The sequence below is a fragment of the Mus caroli genome, chromosome 17 (genome assembly GCF_900094665.2).
Source record: "Mus caroli chromosome 17, CAROLI_EIJ_v1.1, whole genome shotgun sequence".
NCBI lineage: Eukaryota > Metazoa > Chordata > Mammalia > Rodentia > Muridae > Mus > Mus caroli.
The window spans coordinates 26,377,467-26,389,389 of record NC_034586.1 but is presented as its reverse complement, the minus strand read 5'-3'; the positions used below and the strand labels follow the sequence as shown (position 1 = coordinate 26,389,389).

At 43.9% G+C, this 11,923-nt stretch overlaps 1 protein-coding gene across 4 annotated transcripts in view; it reads left to right on the top strand.

The window, feature by feature from the left end:
• Btbd9 (BTB domain containing 9) overlaps positions 1-11,923 on the top strand; it is a 351,427-nt gene that overhangs the window by 55,733 nt on the left and 283,771 nt on the right. For all 4 annotated transcript variants that reach the window (XM_021186356.2, XM_021186357.2, XM_021186361.2 and 1 more), the window contains exons 5-6: positions 356-575; positions 3,964-4,083. In XM_021186356.2, the coding sequence (XP_021042015.1) occupies positions 356-575; positions 3,964-4,083 (340 nt within the window). The remainder of the gene's footprint in view (positions 1-355; positions 576-3,963; positions 4,084-11,923) is intronic.

Sequence of the window (11,923 nt, the reverse complement as noted above, 5' to 3'; positions counted from 1 at the left end):
CTGTCCTGGAACTCACTCTGTAGACCAGGCTGGCCTTGAACTCAGAAATCCGCCTGCCTCTGCCTCCCGAGTGCTGGGATTAAAGGCGTGCACTACCACGCCCGGCTCTAGTATTCTCAGTAATGTTTAGTGTTTGGCTCATTGTGTTAGTGACATTTAGCTGTGGTAGTGACATTCTGATTTGAATGCTGAACGCTATCTTAATCTTAGTGGACAGTGTATATTTTCATTTCCATAGACTTGCCTATGCAGCTTAAAATCAGATACAGGTACTAGAATCAGCTAGAATGCTAGAAGCTCTCCTTTCCCTCATTACCTAGATACCAGACACTTGCTTTTTCTATTCCAACCGTAGTACCTGAAGAAAACATTGCAACTATGAAGTATGGGGCCCAGGTTGTGAAAGGAGAGCTGAAGTCGGCCTTGCTGGATGGTGACACGCAAAACTATGACTTGGATCATGGATTTTCCCGGCACCCCATTGATGATGACTGCCGCTCTGGCATTGAGATCAAGCTTGGCCAGCCGTCCATTATAAACCACATACGTCTACTCCTGTGGGACCGTGACAGCCGGTGAGTCCTTCCTGTCTTGGAGAAGCTCGTGTTGTATTTGCTGGAGAGGAGCTAACTTTTGGTCCTCTGCTTTGGTTCCTCTTCCTTTTTCTCTCTTCACGAGCAGACGGAGGACGTTGATCAAGAGAGGGTTACCGTTGCTGGGATGAACACCATGCCAGAGCAACTTGGTGAGGAAAGGTTCATTTGGCTTACACTTCCACATGAAGTGAATTACTAGTGAATTACTAGATGGGAACTAAAGCAGGGCAGGAACCTGGAGGCAGGAGCTGGTGCAGAGGCCATGGGGGAGTGCTGCTTACTGGCTTGCTCAGCCTGCTTCTTACAGAACCCAGGACCACCAACCCAGGAATGGCCCCACCCACAGTGGACTGGGGGCTCCCCCATCAATCACTAAGAAAACGCCCTACAACTGGATCTGAAGGAGACCTTTTCTCAATTGAGGGTCCCTCTTTTCAGATGACTCTAGCTTGTGTCAAGTGACACAAAGTAGCCAGCACAAAGTTTTAGCAAGGAAATGGCCAGAGAACTGGAAAAAGGACCTTAGATGCTTAGTGATCACGTGCTTTTTTTTTTTTTTTCTTTTTAAAGAGGTTTATTTCTTTCTGTACAAAATTAGTTCTAGAGGAAGAGTTTAAAAGTTAGATTTTTTAAAAAACAAACATATTTTTGACCCTTTTAAATTAAATTTTTTTTTTTATATTTTATTTTGTGTGTTGAATGCCTGCATGAATGTATATGCACCATGTACTCTCAGAGGCCAGAAGGCGGCAGTGGATTCCCTAGGACTGGCTTTTCAGACAGTTGTGGGTCACCATATGTGTGCTGGGAATCAAACTCTGGAAGAGTAGCCTGTTCTCTTATCTCTCCAGCCCCCTTTTTTTCCTCCTATACAAGCACTGAATACGTGTTCATTTTGAAAAATGCAGAAAAGCTCATAGCAGAAAATATAAATGGCTAGTAAATTCATCACCACCCATGATTGAAATCTGTATGTCTCTAACTTGTGTTTGCTGTCTATCTCATATATACAGACAATACAGAATCTTCACATTGCCTCAAAAAATATAGATTGGCTCTACCAGAGATTTGACTTCCTTTTTACATTGTTTTCTTTTGAGGCAGAGTCTCAATAATTTCCCTCGTCTAATCTCAAACTTGCAACCCTGCCCTAAGTTCCCAGATTCTGGAATTACAGATATATGTGCTCCACTGCACCTGGCTTTAATTTCATGTTTTAGTTACTACATTTCAAACATGGCACTAGTTTTGAAATGTTATCTGGCATCCTTGCATATAGGTGAACATTGTTTATTTGGTTCCTTACTAGATATTATGGCTACCTTTAAAACGCACATCGTCCTGTGGCTGAGGTATACAGCTAAGCAGCCTTGGAATAGAATCTCAGCTGTGAGAAGAGTGAGGTGGGCTCCAAGGCCATGGTGCACATTCAGCTTCCCACAGCTCCAAGAGCGAGAGAAAGCTGGGCTTCACTGGGCTTCACCATTTGCAGTGGCAGGAGCACAGGGACAGTGATGAGTAGAATGAATATGGTCTCCAGTGTTGCTCATCCTTAGCCTAGGAGCACCCAACCTGCTGTGCCTTTTTGGATGTGGACCTGTCGGTTCAGTTGTAATAGTGTTACAGCCCGTGCACATGGAAGGAAGAGAGTGTGCCTTGTTGGCACACTGGTGACCATCTTGGCTTTTTTGACCATCTGAGCCCTGCTTGAAGAAATCTTTTTAAGGTGAACGTCAGCGTTTGTGTGTGCGGTGTGCTTGAGATCCCTAGGTGATAGTTCTCTGCTCTGTTTTTATGAAGAATATACTTCACAGGGCTGGAGGGATGCCTCAGTAGTTAGATCACATACTCCCCTTGCAGAGGGCTGGAGTTTGGGTTCCAACACTCATGTTAGGTAGCTCGCAATCGCCTGTAACTCTAGTGCAAGCTAGGAGCTTGGATGCCCTCTTCTGACTTTTTCAGCAGATATGCATGTGCACACATGCCCGAACATACTCTAAAATAAATCTTTTAAAAATGTATTTTCTGATGTCCATCTTGGTGGATATTTGAAGCATAATTGACAGAGGTTGGAGTTAATTCGCGTCTCATTTCCAAGAGTCCCTGGTTAATAGTAACAATTTAATAATAGTATTTGTGTTGTGCTTTCATTGCTTGTGTATGGTAGGCATTCCAAAGGCTTTACATATTTCATTCATCTAATTAATAATGAAATTGGTATCAAAATGATAAAGGGAGAGGTTAGTATGCTTGATCCTGAAAGCGTTGCTTTTTGTTTCCGTGATGTTAATATTTATGGGCCACGCTGTTTTAGCATCTCTATTCCATTCACAGAAGCCTCAGCATTGTCTTGTTCTTTTCTCACACACATTGCTAACATTTGAAGCAAAGGTGAGAAATTCAAAATCTTAAGCCGAAAAGATTCTGATGTGTGGTAGGTAAAATTATATCTCACATTACTGATAACCCAGAGAGGTTCAATAAAAGGTTATAACCAGTTTGAGACTGAGCGATAAAATGAATGGGAGTTGAGGGGACAGCAGAAAATGAGGGGATGACACAAAATAAGCTGACCTTTTCTGGTCACAACTGTGGGCTGCAGGCTGACATTTATGATCACCTAAATCTTCCAAGATTGTTCCTGTTGATATTACAGTACAAGTAATAACTGCATCTCAAATTTAAATTTGGCTCATGACAAGGAAATACAGATTTGTCCAGTGTGGGACCAGCATGTAATGGTCCCGGGCAGCTGACTCGGGGAGGATGATGGGCTGTTTTCATTACCAGCGGTTATTAGCTGGCAAGTCTTAAGTTGCATCCAAAGGAATCAAGCCTTATCTTTTCATCCATGCTGTTGATTTTCCTGCTGCCTGCCTTTAAGAGTGCTCTGCTAGGTCACTGAGAGGTAGCTGGGGGGAAGCTGGCTTCTGTGGGGAACCAGTCCGCCATTCCACTTAGCTTTCCCCACTAAGAAGGGAGGGTCCTCACTCCCCTGCGTCTCTGTTCTCACCCCCACAACTCTCCTCCCACTTTCTCTGCTTCCTTCTTCCTGGCTTTATCAAGCTGCTGATATGGTATGGCCATATCACCTGACAAAGTAGAGAAAAGCAGTTTTACATTTCATTTTGTTCTTAAGCAGTTCATCATTTTATGAGGTAGACAGAGAAGCAGAGAGGAAATTTCAATATGCTGGGTAAATTCTGCAGTAGAGGCTTTTCTTTTACACAGCTTTGGTTATTACTGATTTTGATAATCGTGCCTGTGAAACAGGACATATAATTAGTGAGTTGTACATGGCGGCTCCTTTTCACAGTTACCTGCCGGTTGTCGTGACTCTGGCGCGTGTTTCCTTGTTACTTCACAGGTCTTACTCCTACTTTATTGAAGTGTCCATGGACGAACTTGATTGGATCAGAGTGATCGATCACTCACGTTACCTGTGTCGGTCTTGGCAAAAGTTGTATTTCCCAGCCCGTGTGTGCAGGTGAGTGCTCACCGTAACTCATTTTTGTCTTTATTTAAGGACATTTGGAGTCTGAGAAGGACACTGCTCTCAAAACAAAACAAAAACCCAAAATAACAATAAAAGACTAGAAAACAAGACCTAGAACAAAAACCAGTAGAGGGAGTCAGCTACCCGAGTGTGTGGCATGCACTGTGGAACTGTCCTGTTTTGTGCCATGTTTTCTTGTGGACATGTGAAGCCTGTGACGAAACAGGTAAAGCTTGGGAGGTAGAAGTGCCCTTTGCACTCACTGGTGTCTACACAGAGAAAGCAGTTCTGGCTGGAGAGAGGGAAGATTGCTCTGAAGGCTTCCTGGTGGTTCCCAGAGCCAGCAGGAGCCCTGGTTGCTCAGGTCCGGGTCCATGTTGACATACTTGGGCCTTTCCCACGTAGGAGGGTGGTGATGCGGCAGGGCTGGCTCGGCTGGCAGGCTTTTCGCTCACACCTTCCCAGCTCAGGACCAGTGGGTCCTGCTATTTGACAGCCTCAAGTAAGGCTGTTTTAGAGAACATTGAAAGGTTACTCTGCTGACAGTTTATGTTCTTCTTTAGGTCAAACCCTAATCTAAGCATCCTCTAGTCCTGCAGGACAGGTATGACCCTGGGAGCTGGAAAAGGTGGTTGAGGTACCCGAAGGTCACCCAGGTTTATTTTCCCTCTGGAGAAGTGCCCTTGGATAATTTCTAAGGCGAGAGACAGGTTAAAGGCAGAAAATGGGCTCCTTAGTGAGGTGTGGAGAGAAGAGAAATGGTGGGTACAAACAGGGAGAATGAGGAGCTGGCCCCTGTTCATCAGCACCCCCACAGCAGCCCCCCATGCCAGATGGCATCCACCTTAACTTTTAGCTGTGACTGACATGGAGTGAGTGGGTGAGCATGTTCCCTGGTCAGGAGACACCTCTGAACTCATGGTTAACATAGAACAAGATTTTCACAGAACCCTTTAGTCACTAGGATAGTAAAAAATATTGCCTACATTTTTATTATGGGTGTTGACTGGACACAATATTGTTACCCAGTGATCCTCTTCTCTGAAAATGAAGAAAATCAATTTCATTTCCCCAAAGAGGAACTAAAGTGTCTCGTCTGGCAGTTGCTCTTTTACCCACAGGAGTTTTGAATGGATTAAAATAAGAGGGACAAGAAATTGAGTGAAGATTCCATGTCTCAGGGCTGCTTGTGGAACGAGAGGGACCTGTTATGGGAAGAAAGAGAAGGAGGAAGAGGAGGAGGAGGAGGAGATGATGATGATGATGATGATGGAGTCTTCACTGACTCAGGTTATAATGGTTGCAGCAGATTGAAAAATCAGCAGTGTGTGAGTGTAAGCATTTGGCCTAGGTGGCAGCACAGTGCATTTGTGTGTCATTAGAGGCAATAGGAACGTGACTCCTGAGCAGATCCTCATGATTCCAGCTGTGCTTTCTCCCTCAAAACTCCAGGCAGAGGGAGGGAGAGACCTGCCTTCAGTCGGGGTCTCAGCCAGAGGGAGAGACCTGCCTTCAGTCGGGGTCTCCAGCTTTAGAACCAGGCTTTCCCTTGGGCACTCATACCCTCCCCTCCCCTCCCCTCCCCTCTCCTCTCTTTTCTCTTTTCCTTTTCTTTCCCCTCCCTCCCTCTCTTCCTTCATTTCTTCCTTTCTAAAAGTCTCCTCCGTGGACCTGACTTTGACAGGGTCATTTTGTGCTCTGCTTTTGTTTTAGTCCATGTCGTAGTTGCTGTAGCAAACATTCGGCCAAATACCACTTAGAGAAGAAAGCTTCAAAGAAAGCCCATGAGAAGCTGCAGCCAGGCATGGTTCTAGAGGAGCAGGAGCTGAGAGCTCACCCCTTTTTCCACAGGCATGAGGCTTATGCATGCATGCATGTAGGAACTCAGTTCTGCATGGGAAAGCCCAAAGCCCTGAGAGATGGTGGGGATGAGAGGAGGGAGGGGCCTCAGGATCAGCATCAGTTAGAAAGCTTTAAAGACCACGAGCATTTTAGTTTTTTGAGACAGGGTTTCTCTGTGCAGCCCTGGCTGTCCTGGAACTCACTCTGTAGACCAGGCTGGCCTCAAACTCAGAAATCCTCCTGCCTCTGCCTCCCAAGGGCTGGGATTAAAGGCATGCGCCACCATGCCCAGCAGCGAGGACGAGCATTTTAACATGTCTCCTGCATTGCTTCATAAATCGTTTGTCAGCTTAGGTGTTTGTTCTAACAGCAGTTTAAAATAAATCTAAGAATTAGACCTTACTTGACTATCCAAGGATGCTTTGGTTTCCCTTCATAATCATTTATTGACTGCTTAAACAATGTTCTAAATGACCTTCTTGTAGGTACTTCACTCTGCAAATCCTTCCTTAGTGTGTAAGGTTTAATTTTTCTTGTGTTAGTTAATTTGTGTATTTGTACATATGTTACCTTTGTTGTTTAGTGTCTTTTGTGTTGCTTTGGTTTCCCTCAGAGTAAAATTACAAGCTTTTAGAGGCATAGAGTATGGGTTCTAAGTCTTAGGATTGTCAGACAGCACTCAGACTGTGACACTGTGCTAGGCGGCCACTCTGTACCCAGTGCAGGTTCATGGTGTAAGGCGCTGACTGACGGTGAGAGATGAAGTCTGCATTGCCTTGAACATTCACTGTCCATCTGAGCAGAGCAGTCGTTAAGAGGGTCTGAGTGGTGGCAGACTCCCTGAGCTGGCAAACAGCTCTACATTTTTAGGGCTTGTTTTCTGTAGGAAACTGAAATTTGAGGTTCATGTTGAAGGTTCTTAATGCTTTGTATGGATGGCAGATTTCATCTGTTAAATTGAAAAAAGTGGTGTTTTATCAATCATGGGATGGGGCATGGGAGATTTGACCTACACCTCTTCCTGAGACTAGATCAGTCAGTCAGCATTGTGGCTGGAACCTGTGCTGCAGATGGCGCTCACCCCAACCCTGGCTTCAGTTCACACCCTTGGTGTGGTGAATCTGTGCCTCACTGAGCATGCTGCCTTCACCAAAAAGGAGCAGGAGCCTCACTCTGTGAGCTTGATAGTTACTGAGCAGGAAGGCTGCTTGTTTCCTACAGAGCAGACTTTTTTTTTTAATCACCCTTCGAGAATCTGAGCTGTTGTTTGATCTTCAGAGAAGGTTGGCATCTTTGGCACATTGGCTTTTATTAAGATGCCACTGTGCCTTTTCCTAGCAGCCAAGCCTGTGAGTGCTTTCCTGTACTGTCCTGAGCCTGCCACAAACAGTATCTTAATAACTAATAACTAATGGCTTGCTCATTTTTGAATGTTTACAGCAGGTTTTGTATATTTTTGGTTCTGAGAAAACACATAACACTAGGTCTGACATGCTTCTGCCTGTGCGGGGTAACCCTGGCAGCGTCCGCCTGGCATGGTGGTGGGTGGCGTCTCCTGGCAGTAAGGAAGCGTCAGCCTCACACCACAGTTATCACTTCAGTGATGATGAGTGGAAGGAAGTGACTGACCTTTCTGAACCCTTGCCAGGAGTGTGTGAGTGTGTGTGTGTGTGTGTGTGTGTGTGGTGCTGTTCTATGTGCACCAAAGTTTGACTAACACCAGCTCCTCTTACTTTAACCCTCAGCTGGAGATGAAGAAAAGCGACTTGTAGTTTATTTGTGTGCATCTTCATCCTCAGACCAACCCTCATTGTGTCACTTGTAAGAACTTTGCACTGATAAAGACCTCTCTCTCTCTCTCTCTCTCTCTGTGTCTCTCTCTCTCTCTTCCCCCCTCTCTCTTTGTGTGTGTGTTTGTGTGTGTTATGTGAATTGATACTGCATTTTAGTGTTATATTGATGCTTTATGAAAATAAAATTTTAATTTTTAAAAACCAGTCACCTCTGTCAGTGTTTTGAAATTCTTTTTACTTTTATATCCTGCTTAGGAAAGTGGGCTAATGCTAAAGAATCCCAGTGCTACAGAATGCTACATCTGTTTCTACTCCTTTAGAAACTCTTTGAAATCACACGTTGAATTCAGGCAGACTGTGGTGGGCTAGGTTGGGACAGTTGACTTAGGAGTGTCGTATAATAGTGATCCCACCCCTGATGAGACGTTTCTTGTTTCTCGTAGCAGGCACTTGATTCTCTACCAATGCTTCCCTTTGATGGCCGTTGCTTGTTTGAATAACTACTGTTTTCTTTCCCTCCTTATTCCCATTTTCTTAGAGCAAGAAATTATTATGTGTCAAGTATGTCACAGAAAAAGGAAGGGGTGTTGCGGAACATTTGCCAGTCTGTCTTCTAGTCTCAGGGGTTACATTAGAGGCCTTCGGTGATGATAAATACCTCACTAGAGGGGCTCTGTTTTTACTCAGAACAGGGATTTAGGCATGCTTCCCTAGCCCAGGAAAGAAAATTGTATTTGTTCGTTCATTCACTGCTTACTCATTCAGCAAATAAGCACCTGCTTTGTGCTCTATACTGTACTCAGTCCCGAGCTTGTAACACTGATAGATGTCAGGGTTTCTGCAGTTGAGAGTAGCATATACACAAATTTATAAGTATGGGTCACTGAGAGCAGGCATGTATTTTTAAGTAAGGTTGCCAGGGTGGTAGTGTTGTAAGCGGAGAGACAGGAAATGCTATGATCTGGTCTCTGGTCTGAGCATGTAGGCCTCCTTTGGTATAGCTACTAGGAATGGTGTTCCTAGTAGCTAGTCTTCTGTGGGAGCCTCATTAGATCTGTACTAAAACTGTAGCATTTGTTGGGGTAAGGCACTTGAATCTCTTTTATTGCCTCCATCTATTCCGTCTCCCCTCCTCCCTGCTGTCATTGGCTGTGACATCCCCCCACCCGTTCTCATTAGATTATAGTACCTTCACAGGGCTATAGATCTAGGGGACAGGTACAGCAAATGAGGAGAGAAGTGTTTCTATTTATGGGGCGTTCTCTCCTCGCCACACTAGCAGTGCGTGGATGTGTGTGGCCAGTCTCCACTCCCTCTGCCCCATCTCATCCACTAACTGGGCAGACAGAACATTTGTTTGCTTTGAAAGGCAAACACTGGCATAATTGAGCAGTTCACCCCGAGGCTTTAGATTCCTAGTCAGTCACGCTGAGTCTTTACTCTTCTCCCGGGACCAGAAAGCTCAACCCTTTGGGAAATGCCCTATTTAGACATGGAAGAGTGGGAAGGGTCCCACTTTGTAGAAGTAGCCATTTTAGCAAACACAGTTTGAATTGTTCCTCTACTTGTAACTTTGATGTCATAATTGAACTAGCACCGAACAGCCTACGTGGAGAGGAACATTTATTTTCTAAGAATGTAAAGCAAAACATAGCCACATGGTGTCACTAAATTATAACAATCTTACTTAGCGCAGAAGAGAATTTAAAATGATTTTAAAAATATAACTGTATTTAAATATAAATTATTCTGAAGTCTGTGGTTTGTGAAATAGCACGTGAAACTATTTGTATTGTTTAAGTCTCTTACTGATGGGAAGCATTACTTATGCCCAGTCTGTGGGTGCCCACTGTGTGCCAGCTAACTCAGGAGTCATGGGCTGCAGAGTAGAGGGCACGTGGGCTTCTGTAGTAGTTATTTTGGCTTCTTACAAATCAGGTTTTCTTCTGGAACTTTGAAATAAGTAAAAGAGTAACAGATAGAGTCACTGAATATTTGAGAGTCAGAAAACCAGAAGAAAGGAGGACTGAGGATAGAGGGAGAAAGTCAGAGGGCTGGGGAGGCAGGGAAGGGAGCAGCTAAATGTATACTAAGTACTTCTTGTGGACCAGGCATGCTTTATTCCCGTGTGTGATCCTCACAGCAGCCTCATGGGAGGCTAGATTGTTGTATAGATGCAGAACTTGAGCATTGGAAAGCTGAGCTCTTAAGCAAAAGGTCTAACTCTGTGTCATACACTGCCATTACTGGGCGGGAGATGCAGAAGCAGCTCTCGACTGCACGTGCAGCATTGTGGGAACACCTCAGCATGCACAAGCCTTTGGGCTCAACCTCCAGAATAAAGTGAATGACTAGATGAATCCTGGCAAAGCAAAAGAACAGCTCTGCTCTGGAGCTGCAGGACACACGATCTAGAAGAAGCCCTTGCTGCCCCCTTTCGGGGCACATTCCACCACTGAGCTAGGTCTCTTTCCTCCCCCTGTGGGAAGGGCCCTTTTTAGGAATACTGCAGGAGGCTCACTGTTAAAGACTTCTCTGCTCTAGTTGGTCACAGCCACCTAGTGTTAATGGTGATGAGCAACTGGGGGAAGTTTCCTTTTGAAAAATGCTCCAAAGAGCTGCTTAGCAATCCTTGTTCAAGGTATGCTTTGTCAGTATGTCAATAGAGCTTTCAGTTTTTCTACCCCTTGCTTCCTCTTAAGATCATTTTAGGCTTTGTTAGCATAGTGTGAGCTCGGTTTTCTTACTTTCTATTTGTTTTGCTTCAGCTCTATTTAGAAACAAACAACATATATTATGAAATCTCTTTTCTTAAGACCTCCTCTTGAGTTGCCTTTTTTAAGTTGAGAAATTATTTATTATTTTCACTTAGAATCTTATTGTTAAAAAAAAAAAAAGTTCACAGCAAAACCAAACCAAACCAAAAAAACAAAACAAAACAAAACAAAACAAAACAAAACAAAACACAAAGCACTGTGGTTTATTTTCAATAAGACCTTTGAGAAATGGCCATTTATGCATGAGTTATTCAATTGAATCTAGGCCTTTTTGTTTTATTTTGTTGGTTTAAAGGATAATAGCGTTTTGAGCTTCTTTTGTGTGTGCAGCGGCAGATCAGAAAATGAGAGAATAGATTGGGCTTTTCCTTTCCTTTGCAGTTTGTTTTGTAATTTTAGAGTGTGTCTTAATAAGCTCATTGCATGAAGATGATGCTAACGGCACTAATAACCCGTAATTACCACAAATACCAGTTGCCGATCCCCATCATGGAAAGGCAGGAGCTATACTTTATTCTGTTAGCAGTTGCTTCCCAAGCAGTTAGGTTCAAGCAGAGGTACAGATGGCACCCCCCAGATCAGTCATCAAACCTCGCTTCTCATGACTTACCTCTTTTCGATATGTATTGGTTTTATTGCTAAAGGATTGATCTGTTTAGATATTGACCTGCCATCCTCCATCAGATGTCAAGATGCAGTTGTTCCTCTCAAGAGACTCATGATGTTATGGAGAGGACAGTTGACTAAAAACTGATGACGTGTGGTGAAGAGATGGCATAGAGGGTAAAGGTGATGGTTGCCAAGCCTGAGGACCTGAGCTTGATCCCCAAGACCCACATGGGAGAAGGAGAGAACGGAACTCCCACAGTGTTCCTCTGACCTCCATACATGCACCATGATGCATGTGCATGTAGTGCCCAATAAGTTACTAACTATCAACACTTAAAAACTGAGAAAGTAAACTATGAAAGGTACATGACCTTTCATGTTTTATGTGACCTTTTCATGTTAGGGGATCTCCCATGGGGAGGATTTGAACTGAGTTTAAAAGACCAAGTGATCACACAGGGGAAGGATGTTGTCTGTGTGGAGGGGCTTGCTGCACTCAGCCTTGTCGGCCTTGGTGTTTGGGTCTCTCTCTAGTGTGATCCCAGTGCCCACCCACATTCCTACCTTTATCTAAAGCTCAGAGGCCATGTGTGAGTGGCAGGCAGTCTTTCCATGTTACCTTGTATCACTGTAGATACACTTTACTCTGTTTTATTTAAAGTTACATTTTAAATCCCTTCCATATAAAATTAAAGTATTCCCTCTGAAGAACTGGGTTAATTGTCAGAAAATAGAAAAAAAATATATCTGGGAACTGAAGAAAGTTTCATTTTTTTGGAGCCAAGATTTGATCTTTTTTTTTTTTTTTTT